The 23518-nt window shown below is 37.9% G+C and overlaps 1 protein-coding gene across 1 annotated transcript in view; it reads left to right on the forward strand.

The window, feature by feature from the left end:
* The window catches only part of ZNF704 (zinc finger protein 704), a 239813-nt gene that overhangs the window by 33337 nt on the left and 182958 nt on the right, over positions 1-23518 (forward strand). The window contains exon 2 of the mRNA XM_082719437.1: positions 15460-15701. Within this exon, the coding sequence (XP_082575563.1) occupies positions 15460-15701 (242 nt within the window). The remainder of the gene's footprint in view (positions 1-15459; positions 15702-23518) is intronic.

Raw genomic sequence — 23518 nt, forward strand, 5'->3', positions numbered from 1 at the left:
AAACAAGCTCTGGGACAAAAAGTAAAGCAAGGAATGATGTGCCGGTTCTGGGCACTTACTCTTCCTGTTCATCTTCACTGTGGTTCCTATTTCCTAGGCTTTTCTGAGGCAGGTTAGAGTTTAGCAAATGGGGTGATATGAGCAGTGGTCAGAGACACTGAGGGCACCCCACTGGGCTCACTCCAGGTACCAGCTTTGAAGCAAGTAAGATGGGTTTTGTGATCTCTTCCTGGTTTTATTTCTGTCTGTATTTTTCTTATGACCCATTTCCCACTCTGGGCTTCCAGAAGCCTTCCCTACCTCTGACTGCCCCAGTGGCCCATACTGTTCTCTCTGAGCAGAGCCCCATTGTCCTCCTTTTCTGTCAGTTTATAGTCCCTTTTACACAATAAGCTTGGATCAGATTGCTACAGCCCTTTGTCTTTCATTCACCATCACAATGGACATTAATCACTCTCACAAACTAATTCTCAACTATATATTGCCAAAGAGAAAGGGCTACAGTTTATTGCCTATTTACCATGGATCACTTTATTAGATATTTCCATTTAATCCTTTCTACCTACCTGTTATCCCTCTTTAAAGAAGAAGACCAGATCTTAAAGTGCAAAACAGCTAGGATTTGATCCCAGTTTTATATAATTTCACAACAAATATAAACTCCTTTCCCCAGGATATATATGGTTTAGCCAGAGGTGCTAGATTCATGAAAGAAGTATGACTTAACCCTGCTATTGGGATTTTTGGCAATATTCTCAGCCATTGGGATATAGATCTGAACTGGGGATCTCTCTAGCACCTTCAAGTTGTGACACATATGTAGCTTCTTACTTAAATGGTGTTTTTAAAAGTTTGAAAGTCATGACTAAGAACAATAGTTTATTAGCAATCATTTTTATAGGGTATGTTACACTTATAAAATCTTCTTTCTTATTGTTTTTTAAGGATTTTATTTATTTGTCAGAGAGAGAGAGAGAGAGCCAGCACAGGCAGACGGAGTGGCAGGCAGAGGCAGAGGGAGAAGCAGGCTCCCCACTGAGTAAGGAGCCCGATGTGGGACTCGATCCCAGGATGCTGGGATCATGACCTGAGCCAAAGGCAGTGGCTCAACCAACTGAGCACCCAGGCGTCCCAATCTTCTTTCTTATTTGATTCTCTCAATAATGTGTGGATTCTTGGGGATTAAGGCTAGAAGTGGGTGGTTTAGACCAGAAGGAATTGTAGTCCAAGTGAAAAATGATGTTAGCCATGGAAGAAGAGAGAAGTGCTTAGACTAAAAATATGTGTTGGGGGTACCAGACAGCAGAGGCTGCAAAGACCAAAAGTATGGAAACGTAGAAACATATGGTGGTGTGACAAAGGCCGCAGATTGCTTCATTCAACACCTCTGCCATCCCTTTCTGTGTAATTTTCCTATGCTGCTGTGGCCAGAATTTCTCAGAAGGAATACCTTGCAGCTAGAATTGTGTGTGACTTCAGTTCTGCCAGCCCATGAGGGCACGTGACAAGAGGCACAAGAAGACCGTGAGAGCTGGCTACGTGTGGAAGACATCTTCTGACAGACACAGTGTCAAAGTTTCTTAGTGCTGCTAGGGCATCTGTCATGGAAGTTTTAGTTTTTAGTACCTGTTGTTATGGGGTTTGACTAGTGGGAGGCAGTGCTGTGGTACTTTTTCTAGTTCAGACTTAAGATGTAGTTGGGCTTTTCCCCTGGCTCTGTGTTTCCCACTCATCTTTCAGCATGGTTTCTTTCTTCTGTCGTCATCTTTTTGAACATCCCAGTCTGACTCGCCAGGCTCCTTGGAGATTTCTGAACTACCAATAACCCTCTTTCTGTTTAAGCTAACTAGAGGATTCTGTTCTTTTGTGAATATGAATTGGGATTGACTTATCCCGCTGTCATAAAGCCAAGAAAAGATGCTCCTTCAAGGAGTCTGCTTGTGTTTAGTACTGTTGAGAATCGAAATTGGACGGTGTACATTTATTAAATGGAGTGATATGTAGTTCACTGTGATTCTAGAAAAAGCATCTTTTGGGGGGTGTAGAAATCGATTATAATAAGTCAGAGAGGTAGGCAATAAGAGGCAATAAGAGGTAGAAGAGCAAAGACAGCTCATGTGGCCATGTTACTGGTAACTTGACTATGACAGGGACTACAGCAGAGGTGCAGAGGTCAAGATAAGAGATATTGGAGCCGGGCACCTGGGTGGCTCACTGGGTTGGGTCTCTGCCCTCGGTTCAGGTCATGATCTTGGGGTCCTGGGATTGAGTCCCATATCGGGCTTTCTGCTTGGCAGGGAGCCTGCTTCTCTCTTTCTGCGTGCTTGTGATCTCTCTCTCTGTGTCAAATAAATAAATAAAATCTTAAGAGAGAGAGAGAGAGAGAGAAAGAGAGATTGGAGCATATTTGATTACTTATGGAAAGTAACCAGCAGAGAGACAGATATAGGAGAGAGCAGGTGAAGGGAAAGATCTGTGAGACCTTGAGTCAGTTATATAATTTCTGGGTGCCTTCATTTCTTTAGTATAAAGTTTGGACAATCAGGATCATTCCCTTAGGATTTTGGAGGGGATTGGGTTGAAATAATGTATGTGAAGAAATTTTAATGCCATGTCTTGTATTTAGTAAAGGCTTCATAAATGTAGTCATCATTATTATTACTACTACTGACTCTTGTTATTGTCTTCTGTAGACTTTAGAATATTGTGAATATGGAATAGTAATCACTCTGTCCCTTGATTTTACAGATCTTCCTTTCTAATCTTGCAGACTCATGCCATTGCCATGTTATCATTGCCATATTACTTCCATTAACTAAAGTAAACATTTATCTGGTACCCAGTGTTTGCCAAGAATGCATATCAAAGGTGTCAAATAAATCTGATGTATATATCAGATACAAAGCTAAGCAAAACTTGTTCTCTGCCTCCAAATAGCTTCTGGACCACCGGAGGAGAGAAATGGGTAAAACATAAATACTTTAAACCACTTTTTATATTGTATCAGTCTGGTTCCAGCAGGAGCAGACCTGCTAAGACTGCACATGTGTGTTGTATTTATTTATTCATTTATACATATATGTGCACTTTCTCTCTCTCTCTCTCTCTCTCTCACACACACACACACACACATTTGCACATTTATTATATCTGGTTAAGCAAACATGAAGTCCATAAGCATCCAGGCAGGAAGGAAGGATCATGAATAGGTGAATATGCAATAAGCACACCTTTTTATCTTAAGGTTTGCCTGTAATCATTTATGATGGGTTAGGCCATTTCTTTTGCTGACCCATCTGCCTTCTTACGAAAGACTGTGCTGAAGTGGGAGAGATTTCTTCCTTACCCCTATCTACTTACTCCTTTATATGCCAGTTGGACCTTTATTTTAAAGAATTAAGTTTATGATCAGCAGATATACAAGTTTATTCTAATATGCACTGCTTAATTTTTTTGAATACACTCTAGCTGCATTTATTAACAGATTTTATTTAGTCATCTGTGCAGCTAGTTAAAGTGATTGGCTGGCTGTGAATTAAGAGCACAACCCAAGCTAAAGTGTGAATTCATTAGTTTTCAACTTTAGTTTTTAATTTCACCTGCTGTTTACTGCTCCAAGGAATAATAAATTGTATTTTAAGTGAAATGTATATATAAGCAAGAAACTTTAGCAACCAGCATTTTTTTTTTTTTTTTTTTTTTTAAGAAAGCATGCTTCTTAGCCGCTCTGAAAATTAAACAAGCTGTGTCAGACTGTGGCAAGCACTGTTGAGGTTGAGAAGCTATCTTTATAGTTCTATTTCCAAACGAATTCAAGGTATTGGGTTAGGTAGTCTAACGCTTTTGCTTTTTGTTGCAAGAAGTTGAAACCAGTGCAGTTTTACAGAAAGGAAATGTGGGGAGAGGTGGATGGGCGGGAATTATGTTTGTGAGGGGAAGATCGCAGCTTCTAGCAGGAGGCAGCCTGCAGCACACCCTGGGGTGTAGACGGGTATAAGACTGGAGTGTGGGGGGTTGAGGCAGCCCTCAGATCCCGTCTGTCTGAGGATCCTTTTGCCTTCTGTTCCTGTTTCTCTCCAGAGTCTGCTCATCCGTCCTCTTCACTCTTCCCTGATTTCCTCTCGTTCCTCATGTGCACATGGCCTGGCCTCACCACCTGCGCTGTCATTTCCAGCCACTGCCAGTAATCGACATCAGTTTCTAGCTCTCTCCTATCAGATTCCTGAAAGAAAAGATTCTCTGGGCCCTGTTTGTGCCCAGAGAGAATATGCAATACTCTGCTCACAAATTGACTTGCCTTTTTATTGATACATGTCAGAAGTACATTCAACAACTTTCCATAAAGTTCTATTCCAACCACTTTTAAGAAATGTGTGCCTGGGTGGCTCAGTGGGTTAAAGCCTCTGCCTTAGGCTCAGGTCATGATCCCAGGTTCCTGGGATGGAGCCCTGCATCGGGCTCTCTGCTCACCCTGCTTCTCTCTGCCTGCCTCTCTGCCTATCTGTGATCTCTGTCTATCGAATAAAATAAAAATAAAAATCTTAAAAAAAAAATGTGTGGTTTGGTCAGAGAAACCATATTTTGAAGTCTGATTTAATTCTCAGGTCAGCGGCGAATAACTATTTAACCCATTTAAAAAATGAGCTTTAACATACTGCTGAGTTCCCATGAATCTCTTCTTTCTTGCTGTGGGTTTTTGCTGGGATTCAGGCCTGGTGGGGACAAGGGAGCTCAGAGATGTTGAGCATGGAGGCAGAGGGGAAAAGCAGGATGGGCTCCCAACAGGGATGCAGGAAAGGCACTGTGAAGTTTGCCATTTCTAGTGTAGCCCTTCTATTCAGTGTGATGGGGGCAGGGTAAGGTGTCAGTGAGAGGGGTCCCTTGGGAAGAGTCTCCAAGGAGGAAAGGTCAGAGACAAATGAAGGTCTGTTCTGGGCCCAGGGGCCCCAGCTTCTCCTGGTAGTGGCAGCGGCAATCAGTGAGGCTCTGTGTGACAGTCATAGCAATTGATATGGACAGTCTTCTGTAGGTCAACTGTCTCTCAGTAAAATAGCTGTCTCTACTCCTTCAGAAGCTTCTAAGAAAAAACTTCAGGTGGGGCTCAAATAGTCACGGTAAACCCAATGTGGAAGAAATTGAAGATGACATTGATTGTCATTGTTGTTCTTGACTATAAATGTTCGGAGAGCATAGTGAGCTAGGTTGGCTGGGAGCCACAGGCAGGTGTGAGGCAGTGTTTCTAGGCATCCCTGGGGGCCAGGCTGCTTGATGACCTGCCCCTAACACTTTACTCACCAGGAATCTTCACTCCTAGAAGTTTTAAAAATCATACAACTTTAACTGCGCCTTGCCTCAGAAATTATGCCTTATTTTCTCTCTATAGGTTTGTCCTGGATTAACCTGCTGATATTTGTAGAAGGAAGGTCCAGAGTCCCTTAATTCAAAAAGTAAAATAAATCCTATTTTCTCTATAGATTTTATTATGAAATAAGGATTGCATTCCTAGAGATAAAGTCCTCCATGGAATAAAGTTGAATACTTTGATAAGGAAAGGATTAAGATGGTGACCATTCTATACTTCACTTATTTCTTCCCCAAATATAGCACAATTCACTGTTTCCTTCTGGTAGTTTAGGAAATGTCTTTTAGACCAAGGAATCCCACGCTTTGCAGCCTCAGGAATTTGGCGTCCATCTTCCTTCGACTTAATCGGTAGGTGCCACGATATAGCACATATAATCACCTGAACATTCATTCATTTATTTTTTCCCCAAATACTTATTGAGGGGCCACTGTATTTGAGACACTCTTCTAAGTGCTGGGAAACATCAGTACATAAATCAAAAATGTCATTATATGTTAATTAAAAAAAAACAAACAAAAAATGTCTATCCTCATAGAGCTAACATACTGGTGAAGCAGCCTGGACCATAAACATGATAAATAGTAAATTACATGGTTCATTGTGAAATGGTAAGTGCTAAAGAACACTGTGGCTAAAGAGAATGTGGCAGATACGGAGGGGGAGACAAGTGCTGCCACTTTAAAGAGGTTGGAGACATTTGCACAAAGAATGAGAGGGTGAGGAAGCAAGCAGTGTGGGATTATGAAGGAAGAACCTTCCTGGAAGGTGGGGTGGCCAGCAGAAAGGTCCCAAGGGCAGGGGTGTGTCTGGCACTGGCACGTTCAGGGCCAGCATGGGTAGGACAGAGATGAGAGTAAGGGAGGAAACAGGATAGGGAGAAGGAAAGATAGAGGGGAACCAGCTCAGATGAAGCCTTGGAGGCCACTGTGAGGACTCTGGCTTTTATTTTGTGCAAAATGGGGAGCCACTGGGGAGTTCTAAGATGAGGAAGGGCATGATCCGACTCTTCTTCTTAAGAGATAAGACAGGGTACTGTTACTGAGAAGGAACTGGGGGCATGTGGGAGGCAGGGCAAGAATGCAAATAGGGATCCAGGGAGGAAACCCTTGTACAAATCCTGGCGAGAGGCGAGGGTGTGTTGGCTGTGGAAGGTGGTGGGAAGTGATTGGATTTTGGATCTATTTGGAAGATAAAGGCCACAGCATTCCCCCATGGATTGGATGTGATTGGTTGAGTTAAGCTTTGATTTATATAAAACAAGTGGAATACCTAGTTGATGTGATAAGTTAAACATTCTGTATACTGAAGGTAAATCCAATAAGGTTGAGCGATATTGATACTGATTTCCCTCCTCTCCTTACTTTTGGTTAGAAAAGATGTGCAGGTATCCTTAAGTGAACCTGAGGTCTATATTGTATTTTATAGAAATAGGCATTTCCATTCAGGGCTTTTTAGAAAGGATTTAAAAAAAAATACTTAAGTTGTGTGTTCTCTCTTGCATAATTTTAATAGAAGTCTTGAAACTTCAGCCAAGAAGGCTTTCACCAAACATTTTTGCAATAACTTACTAAATATGCAGCTGACTAATCTATTAGGCAAGCCAAGTCATGCTTTGTTGACTATTAAGTTGTGAGGATATTAAAGTTAAAACTTGCTGTAGTAAATCCAGCATTAACAACCGATGGCTGAGACAGTGTACTAGTTTTATTTTTTTGTTTTTAGACTTTTGTTTATTTCTTTGATAGAGAAAGAGACAGTGAAAGAGGGAATACAAGCCAGGGCAGTGGGAGAGGGAGAAGCAGGCTTCCTGCCGAGGAAGGAGCCCGATGCAGGGCTCGATCCCGGGACCCTGGGATCATGACCTGAGCCAAAGGCAGACGCTTAACGACTAAGTCACCCAGGCGCCCGAGATAGTGTATTTGTGTGGTTAGAATGCATGAGGCCAGAACCTGATACAGGGTTTCCACTTTGTTGTGAAGAGTTTTATTTCTTGCCCCATCTTCATACCATCAAACCAGTCTGACTTTCATCTGCCATTGACTGTGTTGGTACAGAGAGATAATACACTTGAGGATAAAGCAGTCAAACACTTCATTGGCTTCAGAGGGCTAAGGGAATAATGTAATCAAGGGTCTAGCAATTGGAAACAATTGTTTCTAAAGTGTTTCTATTACACCTATTCATTAGGACTGGATAGATTTGCCATGAGACTTATTTTTTTTGTGTACCTAGCATGAAATTTGAAGAATTTAATCTAAAGTGATAGTACAGTTCTGTTGACTGTATTTGGACATACACTTTAACAATTGACTCAAGAGTCTAACCTTTCTTTGAGCATGACCCTGAGAGGTAATATTTTAAATTGATTTATAATCAGTTGTTCCTATTATTAATGTAACCTTTGCTTTCTTTGTGACCTGTTTGAAAATCTTTGGGTCTGACTGCATATTCCACACTGTGGTTGATACCCACTTGTCATCGGTCACTAAAAATGTAATGTATATTCATGTGTTTTGAAAGCAAGTTTTAAAAAGAAATCCTAATATGGGGAAACACAATCTGAAATAGGAAACAATTACGTTACAAACTTTTTCGGATATGACTGTATGGTTTCCTGGTGAATGAAAGAGTCTTAAAGACTGACTTGGCCAAGTAGACCATTCACTTGCTTCCTAAGGCTTGCTCTCCAAGAGTGGTTTTACTGTGGCATGAATTTAATTCTCACTCTCTCTCTCTTTTTTTTTTTAAATACTTATTTAAATAAATAAATAAATACATCAACAGAGAGAGAGACACAGTGAGGGAGGAAACACAAGCAGGGACAGAGGGAGAGGGAGAAACAGGCTTCCTGCTGAGGAAGGTGCCTGATGCGGAGCTCATTCCCAGGACCCTGAGATCATGACCCCAGCCAAAGGCAGATGCTTAATGACTGAGCCACCCAGGTTCCCTGTGACTTTTATTCTCTTTTCCAGAATTTCGATTTTACTTTCTTACTAAGCAGGAAGCCCCAAAAGGCAAAAGAGTTGGCTTTCTGCAGATTATTCCTGGAAATCCAGTTAATCTCCAGAGCCAACTCCTCAAATTTTATTGGGTTGAGATGAGTAAGCAAGGACAGTTTCCAAGAATGTTGACACATGCTTTTTGGCATCTCACCACTGCAAATCCAAAGGGAGGGTGTTAGGATTAAGGTGGCCTGGAATGCACTTGAGCGTAGACAGAAGAAAGAATTGATCAAGTAAGTGGGCTGATGTTAGAAGCCATCCTCTTTTCTGATGAGCTGTTAGAATCCTCCGATGAGAACCAGATGTTTTTGTATTGAGAAAAGCTGATGAGCTTCAGTCCCTGTCTTAGAAAGTGGCATCCAATTTACAAAGGACACCATTTAGAGAAATTCAAGATTTAAATAGATACTGTTAACTTCTTATTTAAAATATTGCAATTTCCCCTAGTATATCATATTTATAGTTATGCTGTTTATCTTCTTTTAGGAAAACAAAAGCTGTTCATTGGAATAAAAATTTCGAGTTTTATTTGTTCGTTAACTCAGTAATTGTTAGTATTCTTATATAATTGAACACTGAAGCTTTGTTCCGATGCAAAAAACTACACTGGATAATGCATGTGTCTGTGATGTGCTACATGAAGGGTTTCTGTGTTGGGTAGAAAGAAGGAATTCAGTGGTGGTAATTGAGAGGTGCTGATAATCAATGGAAGTAATAGTGCAAATGAATGTATTATTTTAAGTAATTCATTTCCCCCTTTAATATATGCATATATACTAATAATTGAAAGCTAGTAGAAGAAAGAGTATTAGCTATATAAATGCCAGATTCTTCAGAAACAATTATATAAAACTGATGTGTATTTTTTCATCATAGAATGACTTCATAGATTTTAAAATACCAAATTACATGCAAACAAAACAAAAAGCAAAACTGGCCTATAAATCTGCTCCCAAGGAAAACCATTCCTAACTTTTTGGAATGTCCTTTTAGAATTTCCTCTCTCTTTATATGGATATATCTCTCTTCCCTGAGATCATATTACATATACTCATTTGGATTTCCTTTATTTTTCTGTTAATATATTAAATGTCTTCCCATTTTAATAAATATAGAGATGTCTCTGTTTTTAACCATACCTTTTGTTTATGCATAATTAACACCAAATTTTTTGATAGGTGTTCAGGGAATTTGCATTTGTTTAATGTTATAAATAGTTCTGTAAAAAAAAAAATTGAGATAAATATCTTTGTGTGCTTTTCTCTTTTCTTTCCTTAGATGTAGAATTGTAAAACAAAGGGATGCACAATTAAATTTGCTACCTTTTGCCAGGTGGGCCTCCTACAATATGTTTGCTCCCTCCATCAGTAGTCCAGAGTCCCAGTTTCCTTAGATGTCATTTAGCACAGAGCATTATTCCTCATAATTTTAGTGTTTCTTATTTTTAAAATTCTCTTTATTTTAATTTTTTAAAAATTGAAAACCTTAAAAACATAAGTCTTCTGTAATCTCGCCACCTTAAAATTGTGTGTGTATGTGTGTGTGTGTGTGTATGTCCCCATCCTTAGGTATTTCTATTATATAAGAAAAGAAGTCAGGGCTTAAGTGGGTAGGAGAAGAATAAATGAAACAAGATGGGATTGGGAGGGAGACAAACCATAAGTGACTCTTAATCTCACAAAACAAATTGAGGGTTGCTGGGAGGAGGGGGGTTTGGAGAAGGGGGGTGGGATTATGGACATTGGGGAGGGTATGTGCTTTGGTGAGTGCTGTGAAGTGTGTAAACCTGGCGATTCACAGACCTCTACCCCTGGGGATAAAAATATATTATATGTTTATAAAAAATTTAAAAAAAAAGAAAAGAAGTCAAAAGTTCTCTTGGCACATTCAGTCTTCTGTTCCTTAAGGTGTATAATTTTTAGCAAACCACTCTTTTTTAAGTGAAGTGCAATTAGTAATTGATAATTAATAATTAACATATTAGTCTGCAACTTGCCTGTTTCTCTTAATAGACCATGGACAAGTGTTTTCCTTTTAATAGATCTTCTTTTGGTGACTTCATGGTATGTCCATTGTGTGGGCGTTCCAGGCTTTGTTCCCCTATGAAGAACATCTTGGTTGTTTGATTCAGAAATTCCAACCTCTGGGAATTTTTCCTGCAAAAAAAAATGTTTGCACAAATGCATAAAGCTATATGCATAGATATGCAGGGATGTTCATTGTAGAATTATATTTAATAATGAAAAATTGAAAAGAACCTCAGTGTCTGTCAAGTTGAGATTAATTAAAAAATCTGATCTCATGAGCTGTTAGTTTTCAGTGTTTTAAAAAATTAGTAGATGTACTACTAACATGGAAAGTTGCCCATGATTTATGGTGAAGTAAGAAAATAAGCTACAGAATAATACATGTAATATAATCACATTCGTGTTTGGATGCTCCAAACAGTGTATAAACATTGATAGGTATTTAATGTATTTTAAGTGATTTAAAGTGTGGCAGTAAATTGTTAAAAGCTGCTCTCTAGAGATAGGACCTGACTGGGCAGGGCTAAAGGATGGAGAAGAATAGAAGGCTTTTGCCATTTAATTTTATTCACACTTTTATTGAAAATTTAATAACAAACATATTTTATAATACTTTTAAAAATGAAACGTGTAATTAAACTCCACAGAAACAGTAAAAATTAAAGTGTTCAAGTGAGACAATGTAGCTTCTGAGAATCTACCTACTTGACTTGACTTCATGAAAACACAGCTAGGTAGAAAGTAGTATTTCTTATGGATACACCATATTTCATTTACACTGTGGTGAAAGAGTAAGAAGAAGAAAAGAGGAAGAGTGAGTAAACTGTAAGGTCAGAAGGGAGTTAGCTAGAAGCAGAAATGATCCATTGATCCTGTTTCCAGAGGAACACGAGAGAACTCAAATTCCTCTTCTTCAAAAGGGCTCTTGACTCATCTATGAGCAGCTGTGCGGGGCATAAACCCTTAGTTTTCTAGACAGAATATTCCCAGTTCCTCCCAATAACATCCTTTGCCATGCTGATCATTCTGTTGTGTTGGTTCCAATTTGTCATTGTCCATCTTAAGTGTGACAACCCAGATCAAATACTACTACTACCTTCCAATGTCCAGTCTCACCAGCATGAGATAGTCAGATGAATCCTTCCCTGGGAAGGATACAGTTTATTTTTTTCTTAATCTAGACTAAAATCATTCCTAAATCTTAGCCTCATATTTTCTCAGCCTCGTATTTTCTCAGCCTTGTATTTTCTCCTAGAATTTACTAATCAATGATCTTGCTGTTTCTCTTCATTATTTGTCACTCGGGGCTTCTAGATTTTGTGTGTGTGTTTGTCTTCTGGCCGTCTTCCGTGTTGAGCCCTTTGCCTCCTTCTGACCTATAGCACAGAGTGCTTCTTCTGATACCCTCGATATTTCTGTTATCAAAACTGTCCAGCTCATAGGAGTCGCATAATTAATTGATATCTGCTTCCAGGGAGGCAGCTAACGTGGCCCAGGCCATGTAGATAGGCCTAAGGCATTTACTTTTGTCACCAGGGCAATGTGCAAATTGGGGAAAAAGTAGATAGGAGTGCCCTATTTGGAGAGATGAAGTATAAAAATTCCTCCCCAGGTAGAAGAATTAGAAAAGTGTCTCTCTTCTATGGGTGATGAAGCCAGGGGACGTGACTTGAGTGGGGGCTGGATTGAGGCCCATCTTATCAGTATGCAGGATATAACTATACAATTGCTGGCAGCAGCTTGGCTTGCCCTATCACCTGTGTTTAAAAAAAAAAAAACTCAATAGAATTTATGGAAGCTGCTTTATAAGCACAGTTTCCCAATTTCTGGTCTCAGGGTTCTTGTGAATGTACTTTCCACACTGGTTACTACTTCTTCTTTCTTTTTAAATTAACAGTACTGGTGAGGTATAATCTACATACCATAATATTCATCTCATTTTAAGAATACAATTCAATTATTTTAAACAAATTTATAGCATTATACAAATATAACAGTCTAGTTCTAGAACATTTCCACCACCATAGAAAGTTCTCTGGAATGCATTTACTGTTGGTTCTTTCTCCTACCCCCAGCCCCAGACAATCACTGATCTGTTTTCTGTCTTTGTAGCTTTGCTTTTTCTGGAAATCTCATATAAATGGAACCATATCTCCTTTAACTGCTTTGTTCTGCTAATCTAATAGGAGTGCAAATTTAATTAGGGTTCATATGTTGTTCCTTTTGCTCTGCTCTGCTAATCTGCTAGAGGTGAACAGCTCATTATTAGTCCTATCCCTTTCTGCTCCTACTAACCTTACTCACCCCTTTCTTTCCATTCTGACTCAGCATCTAAACATGCTCTATTACCTTTCATTTTGGAACATTTTCCCTTGTCTGGCATCCTCTCCAGCCACCGTTCTATCTCTCTGAGCCATTTCAGAGTCCGGTTTCTCAAGATTTGACTTCATGTACTCTCCCTACTCTCTAGTTTCCTGTGAACTCTTCTTTGAAAAAAGCTTTTAAATGTTAATACCTGATACAGATAAAAGAGTGTTAATAAGAACATGGAATCTCTATATGTAAACCTTAAAGCTGAGTAATATAACGAAGATCTACACCTGTCACCCACTCCTTCCACCAGATTTACATACAGTGAAATCCATGAGTCCAGGTATCTAAAATCTCTTACTCATTGCTATATTTTTCTGTCCTCTTTGGTCCTTTCCTAATGCTTTTAATTTCTCTTTTAATATAAGGGGTTTGGGCTAAATAGCCTTTGAAATCTATTACATGTTAAGATTTCCTGATTACTATTGAGAGATTAATTTTTTGTTTAGGCTGTATTATGGAAGATTTATAGCTTACCTTGTTGAATATTACTATAATTTTTATGAAGTCTTGGCTAAGATCATGACATAGAATTATAATCTCTGTAGGAAATTTATTCTACTTTGTATTAATTTGCTTTAAAGTGCTAGATTTTTTTTTCTCTAAAACTTTAAAACTAAGAGCTGAGCTTCCTGTAATATTCTCCACTAACCCTGTCTTTGGATTGAATTCGCTTAATCAGTACAGTTGGCCTCAAGAGAGGTATAGATGTCAATTATTGCTACAACTTAATACTAATGACTACTTAAATATTTAATTAAGGCAATACTTGGCACTTAGAGGGAGACTATTTATGATCGTCCAAACCAGGCCTTTGTTTTCATCTTCTATGCCTGGTGTTTAGGGTATCCCAGTTGTAATGTAGGCTTGGAATGAGGTGTACCTCCCTCTCCTACCTCCAGGCAGAACAATTTACACAGAAAGTGACTTGTGCTGGGTATTTGAAATAAAGTAATTACATTTGTCAATTTTGTCAAGCTACACTTTTATTGAACATTCATTGCATTTTTGGAAGTATGAATTTTTTTTTTTAATTTTTCTGTTGTGCATTGATGCCATTACAAGAGCTCTTTAAACCACTCATTTTAAGAAATACTGGTAACTTTCCCATGAGTTGCAAGAAGACCAAAAGTGACTGATCATTTTCCTGGGCTTAGGTCTGACAGGAACCCCATGGGAAGAAGATCATTTTGCCCTGACAAGTACAGGTCAAGGAGAGAAGACAGCTCCATTTAGAGCTCTGTGTTCATATGAAAGATACATTCCAGCCAAGTGGGTTCTGAGGCACAAGGTTATCCCTGGGTTCTGGAAATCCTCATATATAAGCGGGTCCTGCGACTCTTAACATGCGCCCTTTAGTCTGAAAATTTCTGGTCCTTAATATCATACATGGCCAGTCTGCTATTATTGAACACATATATTCTCATTTTTTTCTGAAAATGTCTTATGTTTGTGGGTTTAGCTTCTGTAATTCTAAATCTATTTGATCAGATTTTTTGTGCCCTCCTACCTAAAATTAAAAAGAAAAAACAAGTATATCCTCTGTTTAGTGGGTAAGTGAAGATTTCTTGATTTTATAGACTAAGTCCATGAAAGGGCTGAACTGCTGAATGGGCTTGTGATATGTCTGATAGGTGTGCATATTTTGAAACATAATGTACTGAGCAGTGGATCACTTTTCTTTCTCTCTCTTTCTTTCTTTTCTTTTTTTTCTTTTTTCACTTTCATTTTCTTAAGATTTTATTTGTTTATTTGAAAGAGAGAGATAGGAGAGAAAGCATGAGCATGGTAGGGGCAGAGGCAGTGGGAGGGGGAGAAGCAGGATCCCTACTGGGAGGGAGCCAGAAACTTGGCTCCATCCCAGGACTCTGGGATCATGACCTGATCCAAAGGCAGATGCTTACCTGACTGAGCTCCTCGGATGCTCCCTTTGGCTCCTCTTTGTACACTCATGAATTTAACAAGTTCATTCCAAACCTCACTTACAATACCAACCACCTTTACAAAAATTTTTCTTTGACTTCAGTCTGTTTTTCGTCATCACAGACTCTGAAATAACAAGAGTTAAGGCCCTGAGGCTTAACTTTATATTTGCCTCAAACCTTAAGCCATGTTGCATTTAGTCAAAAATGATAAGAAAAATTAATGACTTTTTTTTATCATCATCATACTAATAAGAGATTTCATTAAGATCTTAGCTGCTATAGATAAAAGATAAAAAACAGTTCTTCATGAACTAAAGAATATGGTTAAGATCAGTATTTATAGTCAAAGATAAGGCTCTTTTTATGTTTATAACACTCTTCTATTCAATATAATTAGTGTGAAATATTTAAGAATTTATATACTTAATTGACTTTCTCAGTTGTCGAAGAGAAACCAGTGATGTATAAAAGTTTAAGATTTGTTTTAGAAGCATTATGCTTTCAAGTCTTCAAAGTTTTTGTATGCCTGAAAGTTTCTCTTATGTTTATGATGCTGCTTTTTTGCTTTATGACAGATGATGCATCAAATGTCTGTTCCTTCGTAATGTCAGTTATTTTATCTCCCTGTTACATTTTTCTTACTTAAACTATAAAATCTTCAACATGAACAAGGAAGTCTCCGATCTGTGGTCTTTTCTAGGGTCATCTGCACATAGTTATGCAAAGCTGATGTTCTGGGCGAGTAAGAATTCTTATGTTTCATTTCACAGGTGGGGAGCATTAAACGGGAAATGACCTTCACATTTCAACCAGAGGACTTAAAACGTGACTCTAGTAAAAAAATGTCTCATCAACACTTGTTTCCCTTGGCCATGGAGGAAGAGGTGAAAACAGCAGACACCAAAAAAGCCAACCGAGCCCTTGACCATGAAAAAGAAAATACTCGCTCCATCTGTCTCCTTGAGCAAAAACGAAAAGTTGTTTCTTCCAATATTGATGTTCCTCCAGCAAGGTAAGGGAACAATAGACTTTCTATGTGTCTGCCCCAGGAAGTCAATGGGGAGCATCTACGATCTCCACCGCTATCTCTCTCTATAGTATATAGACTTAGGATTTTTTTTTCCCCCCAAGAATGTTTCTCTGTTGCTTGGGTGAAATAGAATAGGTATCCTTGCTCTTTGGAACTTTGAGGCTGCTCTGGTTGGAAGTATTGTAGCTTCAGAAAAGAATGCTTTATTAATTTTGGAAAATGAATAATAAAGAGGAAAAGAATAAATGTTAAAGGAAAAACATAAAATGTAGTACTGAGCATAGCCACTTAAAGCAGAGATACTCACATACTCAGATTTTGGACAGAGGTTGGAGAGCTGTGGCTGCAGGCCAGATTCAGCCCCTGGCACATTTTGTATAACTTATGAGGTAAGAATGGTTTTACATTTTTAAAGGGTTAAAAAAAATGAAGAACATGTGACATAGATCATAGGTGGTCTGCAAAACCTAAAATATTTGTATGTGACTCATTACAGAAAAAGTTTGGTGATCCCTGGTTTATATCATGGTAATCCTTTTAAGACTGATCTACCTCAGAGCTGGACCAAGAGGGTTTATGGAAATATTGGAAGACTTTTATCACATTATAATTTTACTTAAACTATATCCAGTAGCATTAAATCAAAGGACAGTATTGTGGCAGAAGGACAATGGAATAGCAAAATGGAATATACTAGACTTTTACTTACTTTACTTTCTTGCTTGTCATTTATTTCACCTAGAAATTAAGTTCCATGTAGCCAGGATTTTAGTCCATCTTGTTTGTGCTGTATCCTTAGCACTAGAATAATGCTTAATTATGTGCTAGAGGCCCCATCAATATTTGTGGGATGAGGAAAAGAAAGAAAATGCTATAGCATGAAAGATTGCTTATTTTTAATATGTATACTATATTTTGTTACCCAAAACCATTTATAATGAAATTTTATAAGCAATTTTTTGAGATATCCTCTATTTATTTGAATGATTTCAGGCAGCTAACTAGGAAAATACTATCCTTGGGAAAGGAATAAATTTTTTTTTCCTACCTATCCACTTTTTATAATTAGAATATCATTGCCTTCTATATTTAATCAAAAATATCTCTTTGAGAAAATTACATATTTTTCTATTCTGTTACCAAATTTGTCATATTTTCTAAACTTGTAGGTCTCCTTATTTTCCTTAACTTTCAGCGGCAAATTTTCATATATTCACGACTTCTGTTTAACTACATAGAATTATTTGCTTTTCTATTTTTTTTTTTCATATAAAGCACATGTTAAATTCTTTAGGATTAGTTCCTTTAACTGGACACTTATCCTGAAATGTTTTTATCATGCCCTAAAAAACTGGTAGGTACTTCAATTCATATCTGTTATTTGGTTGACTCATAGGAAAAGTGACATGTTAATTTGAAATCTGAAGAGCTATGGTTTTATTTCCTTCCAAAGCTTGTGGTGCAAAAATTAGACTTCCCCATGTCAGATATTTTAGTGATAAATTGCAGTTCAACAGGATTTACTCTACCTAAAATTTCCACTAGAGCCTCTTATGTTAAGAGACCTGGAATTAATCATTTTAAATTACTGTAGATTGTTTTAGATATATCTTTCTTCTCTAATTCCACCCCACTTGCAGTAGGTTCTGGGGAGAATAATGAAAAGGAAAGAAAGAAAAATGTCTTCTGCTTTTTCTGCCTCTGGTATGTGGAATATTTTTTCCACTTTCTCTAGTTTACTAAGTATACCTAAAAGTTATGAGTTGAGTCAATGTTATTGTAGTGTTCTTAAACAGTATATGTGAGTTAATAGATTTTATATCCATTAATGTACAGCAAAAACTCCCCAATGACAGGATATAATTTAGACCTATTCATCTATTATAGGAAATACTAGTTAAAGCTTCATTGTTTGAGGTCTCAACTGATACACTTGTTTTCATTGCTGTAGTAAGAATTTAATCATCATAAATATGCCAACAGTTGGTGAAATAAATTGCTCTTCTTCTTAATGACAATAAGGAATTAGAAATTATGGAGTCTAATTATCTAACTCTCAATCCTTTTGGTTCTATTTCCATTTGCTGTCATGGAATTATTTTGTAAATGTCAACTTTCCACTATCATCTAAGTGGATCAATATCTTGTTTTAAAGAAACTCTTTTACTTGACATGTTAAGAAGATACAAGACTTTTCTTTTTGTTTATAAAGGAGAAATACAATTCTGTCTGTTGGCAGTGTATAAATAATGAAGTTTGACTACGTCTACAGTATGGTGAAGTTTATTGATAAAAGGAAATCTGTATCTTGTATAATACGTAGTACACATATGCATAATATATATACATATATATAGGTTATGGCTCTAGCCACATGAGTATTGCAACTTATTCTCTTAAATCCAGACGTTAAGTATTGGACAGTTCTTTGTTGTTGTTTTTTTTTTAAGATTTTATTTATTTATTTGAGAGAGAGACAGTGAGAGAGACCATGAGAGGGAAGAAGTTCAGAGGGAGAAGCAGTCTCTCCGTGATGCTGGGAGCCCACTGCAGGACTTGATCCCAGGACTCTGGGATCTGAGCCAAACGCAGCTGCTTAACTAACTGAGCCATTCAGGTGCCCTGTATTGGAGAGCTCTCAGAAAGGCAAGATAACTGTTTTTAACCAATAGAGTATCACTGTTAAGAGAGTTTCTCAATCGTTTAAAATAAATTCTTTCTCACTTTATCTTTTGCTTATTCCCACTATAGCTAAGAGGATTTTTATTGATGTTTGCTTTCTATTTTTTATAAAATGTAACTTGAAGTTTATTTTCTATGGTTTATATAATGAAGATAATGGATATATTTTATGTTTCTTCATATCCCTAGAAAGGTTTAGGAACTTCCCTCCCCAACTTTATACTTCACTGTGATTGAGCATTTCCTGCTTCCATGCAGTAGATTATTTATTGAGTACCTGCTAGAAAACCGGTACTCAGTAAAAAAAGAATGAAATGGGATGCCAACCCTCTAGAGTTTACAGGTGAATCATAGAAACAGACACCTAAGTAGCTAATTTCAAATAACAGTTTCTAACTTCCTTTCTTTTTTATTACAACTGGGTGAATTTGTATATAAAGAAGAATCTCTTAATATTAGGAAAGCTATTAATTTGATACAACTATTGAAAAGCCTTTTTTGGGGGGGGGGGTAGTCTCTTTTTCAAGGTAGGAATGAATGGAATAGAGAAGGAGGAACCCTATATCTGAGACCTACTTTACCAAATGCCTTTTTGTTTACCCATTTTCTGAGGACCCATTTAAAAATTGCTCATAAATTTAAATAAGCTCTTAATCCTGATGTGTTAAGCTGGGTCTTCTGAGAAGCAAATGCCAAGGCAGGATTAAATGCAAGCATTTTATTGGGACAGATACCTGTGGGTAAAAAGGGGTGGGGTGAGGCAAGGGACAGGGAAGGAGGCAGAGGTAAGTGAGACTGTGCAGTCCTGAGCCCAATGAGGGAGAGAGCCAGGGAAGGTTGGGGGAAGTGTCCTAGACTGCCTTGCAAGGCCGTCATGAGTCCTGCATTATGTAAATGTATTGGAGTCCACTTACCTGTGGAATATTGCTTTATCAATTTTAGGAAGAGACAGTCTTTTCTTTGGGGGAGGGTTGTAGAGGTAGAGTGAGTGCATTATACAGTTGGGGTACTCAGAGTATTCCAAGTTCTTCAGTGGAGAAAACTAAGCAAAGAGAGCAAGAGTGTGTGAGGGAACACATGAATGAGCAGTATTTCTTTGGAACTAAATATCAATCTATCATTAACAGAAGAAAGATTGTTTGCAACAAATTATTGGGGAGCACTAGTTTGGGATTGGGGGTTGTCAGTGCTAACAGTGGGGGCAAGACTCTGTAAATGATGCCTCTCTCTCTCAAGTTGTCGCAACTTACTCACTTAGTAATGCATGGTTATAAAAGAAAACAATCCCCTCCAGAAAAGATTGTGAATGGAGAATGAGGAGTTATTAATTATAAATATGTCGTCTTAAGTATTTTTTAGTCTCTAGGGAAAAATACTAGCAGTCTTGATTTCTATGGAGAGTTGAGAAAAATGAAGTTTAAGAGTATAAAGATACAGGGGTGGGAGCTCTTGAAGAATCCATCCAGAAAGGAATTCCAATACTGTAGTTTGGCTCAACAAATGAGGAAGAGGCCAAAGATCAGTAAGACAAATGCCAATCAGAGGTTTCTTGTGGGTAGAGCTCAGTGATTCATTAGTCAAGACAGTGATTTTAGCCTCATTTGAATAAGATGATGAACCCGGGCACAGATAATAAATGAATCATGCCCCGATTAGTGATGGAAATCTGGGGAGAAAGAAAGAAAGAGTTGAAATCCAGAATAGGGAATTTACAGATTAGCCAGGGATGTGAAGCATACAAGTAGTTGGAAGGAAGTTTTCTGTTCTTGGAATGTGTGCCAAGCTGTTGGCACATGAGACTTCTGGTGAATTGGGTTGCTTGAATGTAGTTGGTAACACCGAATTCTTTCATAGTGCAAAAAGTGTTTGTTTGGGTGTTTGAACTGACCCAGAGGGTAACTAGGCATGGTGGTAAAGTCTGTGAGTCTCAGAAAAGAGAACATGAAGGACCCAGGAGAGTCCGTGTTGAAGCAGAAAGTTCCACCCATGTTAATTCTGCCTGTTGTGGGAAGTTGCTGGGGATGTCACTGGGCCGACTCCCATATATAGTTCACGAAGACTGCTCTAGTGTTTCTATGTATTTTAAGGATTATATGTATTTTTTCTTGGCATATATTAATTGAAATCTGCTTTTAAAGTAAACAGTTTTATAAAAACTTTTGACTTTACAGTAAACAATATAGACATTTACCAAAAGAGAAACAAGGAGAAATAAGTACTGGACACTCAAGTCAGAACTGAGAAATTGCGAAAGAGTTGTAAATTGTGAGAAAGTAGAAATGATGGTAATAGGAATAAAGGTTTTTGGTCTGTGTGTGCCAGTTATCTGGAGTATGTATAGATCGAATCACATCCCCCAAAAGATATGACAAAGCCCTGATCCCCCAGTACCTGTGAATGAGATTTTATTTGGAAATTAGGCCCTTGCAGATATAACCAAATTATGATGAATGTCTTTAGGGTGGGCTGTAAACCAGTATGGCTGGTATCCATTGAAGAAGAGAGGGGAGGAGACAAAAAGTGCAGGGAGAAAGCCAGTGGAGGCAGAGATTGGATTAATTTGTCTGTTGGCAGCAATACCAAAAGCTACAAAAAAGACATGAAATAGATTCTCTGCCCAGAGCCTTCAGAGAAGGTGTGCCCTCCCAAGTTTGTTTGTTGAAACCTAATCCCCAAAGTGATAGTATTAGAAGGTAAGTCATTTGCCTGTTGATTAGATCATCATCAGGGTGGAACATGGCCCAGTGGGATTAATGCCCTTATAAAGGAGGTTCAGAGAGCTCCCTTGCCCACTCTACCAAGTGAGGATACAAGAAGTATGCAGCCCAGAAGACAACCCTCTGTCAATCATGTAGCATCCTGATCTCAGACTCCCAAGCTCCAGAACAATGAGAAATAAATTTCTGTTGTTTGTAAGCTACCTGGTCTATGGTGTTTTGGTATAGCAGCACAAAAGGACTAAAAAAATATGGCTCCCTGACATCTTGATTTCATCTTTAGCCTCCAAAATTGTGAGACAATAAAATTCTGTTGTTTTGAGACACACAGTTTGTGGTGATTTGTGGAGGGCGCTCTAGGAAAATTAATATAGGTTGCTAGTGCTGATGAATACCTCTATGTCTTGCCTTATAAATTTACTTTGAGTAGAATAATCGTTCATGTTCATTAATTAAGACTTACACTTAATAACATTATTAGTTATCTTTGCCTCTCAGAGAGGGACACTACCACTGCATATTCTATTATTTCTTCTTATAAAGGAAACCCTTATTCAGTCTTTTCACAATAGCATTTTCATTCAAACAGTAACTTACAGAACTTACCTCATCTAATAAACAGGTAGAATTTTGCTTTTCCTACGACTATTCAACGTGTGGATATTTGTTCCATTGTCTTTAAGTCAAGTTTATTGAGGTATAATTCACGTAGGAAAATGTACCCACTTTAAATGTGCACTTTAATGAGTTGTAACAAAACTATGTACCTGTGTAATTAATGCCATAATCAAGATAAAGAAAATGTTCTTCCCCCCCAAAATTTTTTACTGTGCCCCCTTCCCAGTCAGCCTGTCCTCTGACCCTCAGCACTTGGCAGCCAATATTCTATGGACTAGTTTTTTTTTTTTCTAGTTTTCTAGTTTTTCTAGAATTCATATAAATGGAATCAAACACGATGCATTTTCGAGAATCTTCATTCACTCGACATGATTTTTTTAAAGATTTACTATATTTTTCTTTTGCATTTGTCAGTAGTGTGTTACTTTGTATTGCCAAAGAGTATTCCATTGTATGAGGATATGATAATCTTATTATCCCTTCTCTTCTGGTGGATATTTGGGTTGTATCCAGTTTAGGGTTATCAGGAATAAATCTGCTATGAATATCCAGGTATGCTTTTGTGTGGAATATGTTTTCATTTTTAAATACCCAAGACTTGAATTAATAGTTCATATGGCCATTGTATATTAAATTTTTTTTAAAAACTGCCATACATTTTCAAAGTAGTTGTACCATTATACGTTCCCACCAGTAATGTACAAGAGCTTCAGTGGCTTTATGTATTCACCAACATGTAGTATTTTCAGTATGCTTAATTTTTTTATGAAAGTAAGAAAGTACTCCAATTTGCTGAGAGATTTTCTCTTCAATAGATGTTATACTAACAGAAATTTTTGCATCTATTTACATGAGCATACTTTAAAAAATTATTATATGTTGAATTACATCGATCAATCTTTGACCATAAAGTGAACTTTGCAACACTCCCTTACATACTGAAGGATCCATTTTTGCTAAAATTCTGTTAAGCTTCATTCATTTCCATCCATTGACCAGTCATTTCATTTACCTGGATCTCTTTGTCTGATTTTAATAGAAGTTTAATGATAGTCTCATAAAATGGGTTAGGAAGTGTTTCCTTGTCCTTTCTTCTTCTCAGTTTGTTTTAGGTCTGCTATTACTTTGCCTTAAAGGATAGGTCCACCACTGAAAATGTCTTGACCTTGAGTTTTCTTTATGGAAGTGTTTTTTTTTTTTTTAATTTTTTATTTCTTTTCAGCATAACAGTATTCATTGTTTTTGCATTACACCCAGTGCTCCATGCAATCCGTGCCCTCCCTAATACCCACCACCTGGTTCCCCCAACCTCCCACCCCCTGCCCCTTCAAAAACCTCAGGTTGTTTTTCAGAGTCCATAGTCTCTCATGGTTCACCTCTCCCTCCAATTTCCCCCAACTCCCTTCTCCTCTCCATCTCCCCTTGTCCTCCATGTTATTTCTTATGCTCCACAAATAAGCAAAACCATATGATAATTGACTCTCTCTGCTTGACTTATTTCACTCAGCTTAATCTTTTCCAGTCCTGTCCATGTTGCTACAAAGGTTGGGTATTCATCCTTTCTGATGGAGGCATAATACTCCATAGTGTATATGGACCACATCTTCCTTATCCATTTGTCCGTTGAAGGGCATCTTGGTTCTTTCCACAGTTTGGCGACCGTGGCCATTGCTGCTATGAACATTGGGGTACAGATGGCCCTTCTTTTCATGACATCTGTATCTTTGGGGTAAATACCCAGTAGTGCAATTGCAGGGTCATAGAGAAGCTCTATTTTTAATT

The sequence above is a fragment of the Mustela nivalis genome, assembly GCF_964662115.1.
Source record: "Mustela nivalis genome assembly, chromosome: 2".
NCBI classification, from domain to species: domain Eukaryota; kingdom Metazoa; phylum Chordata; class Mammalia; order Carnivora; family Mustelidae; genus Mustela; species Mustela nivalis.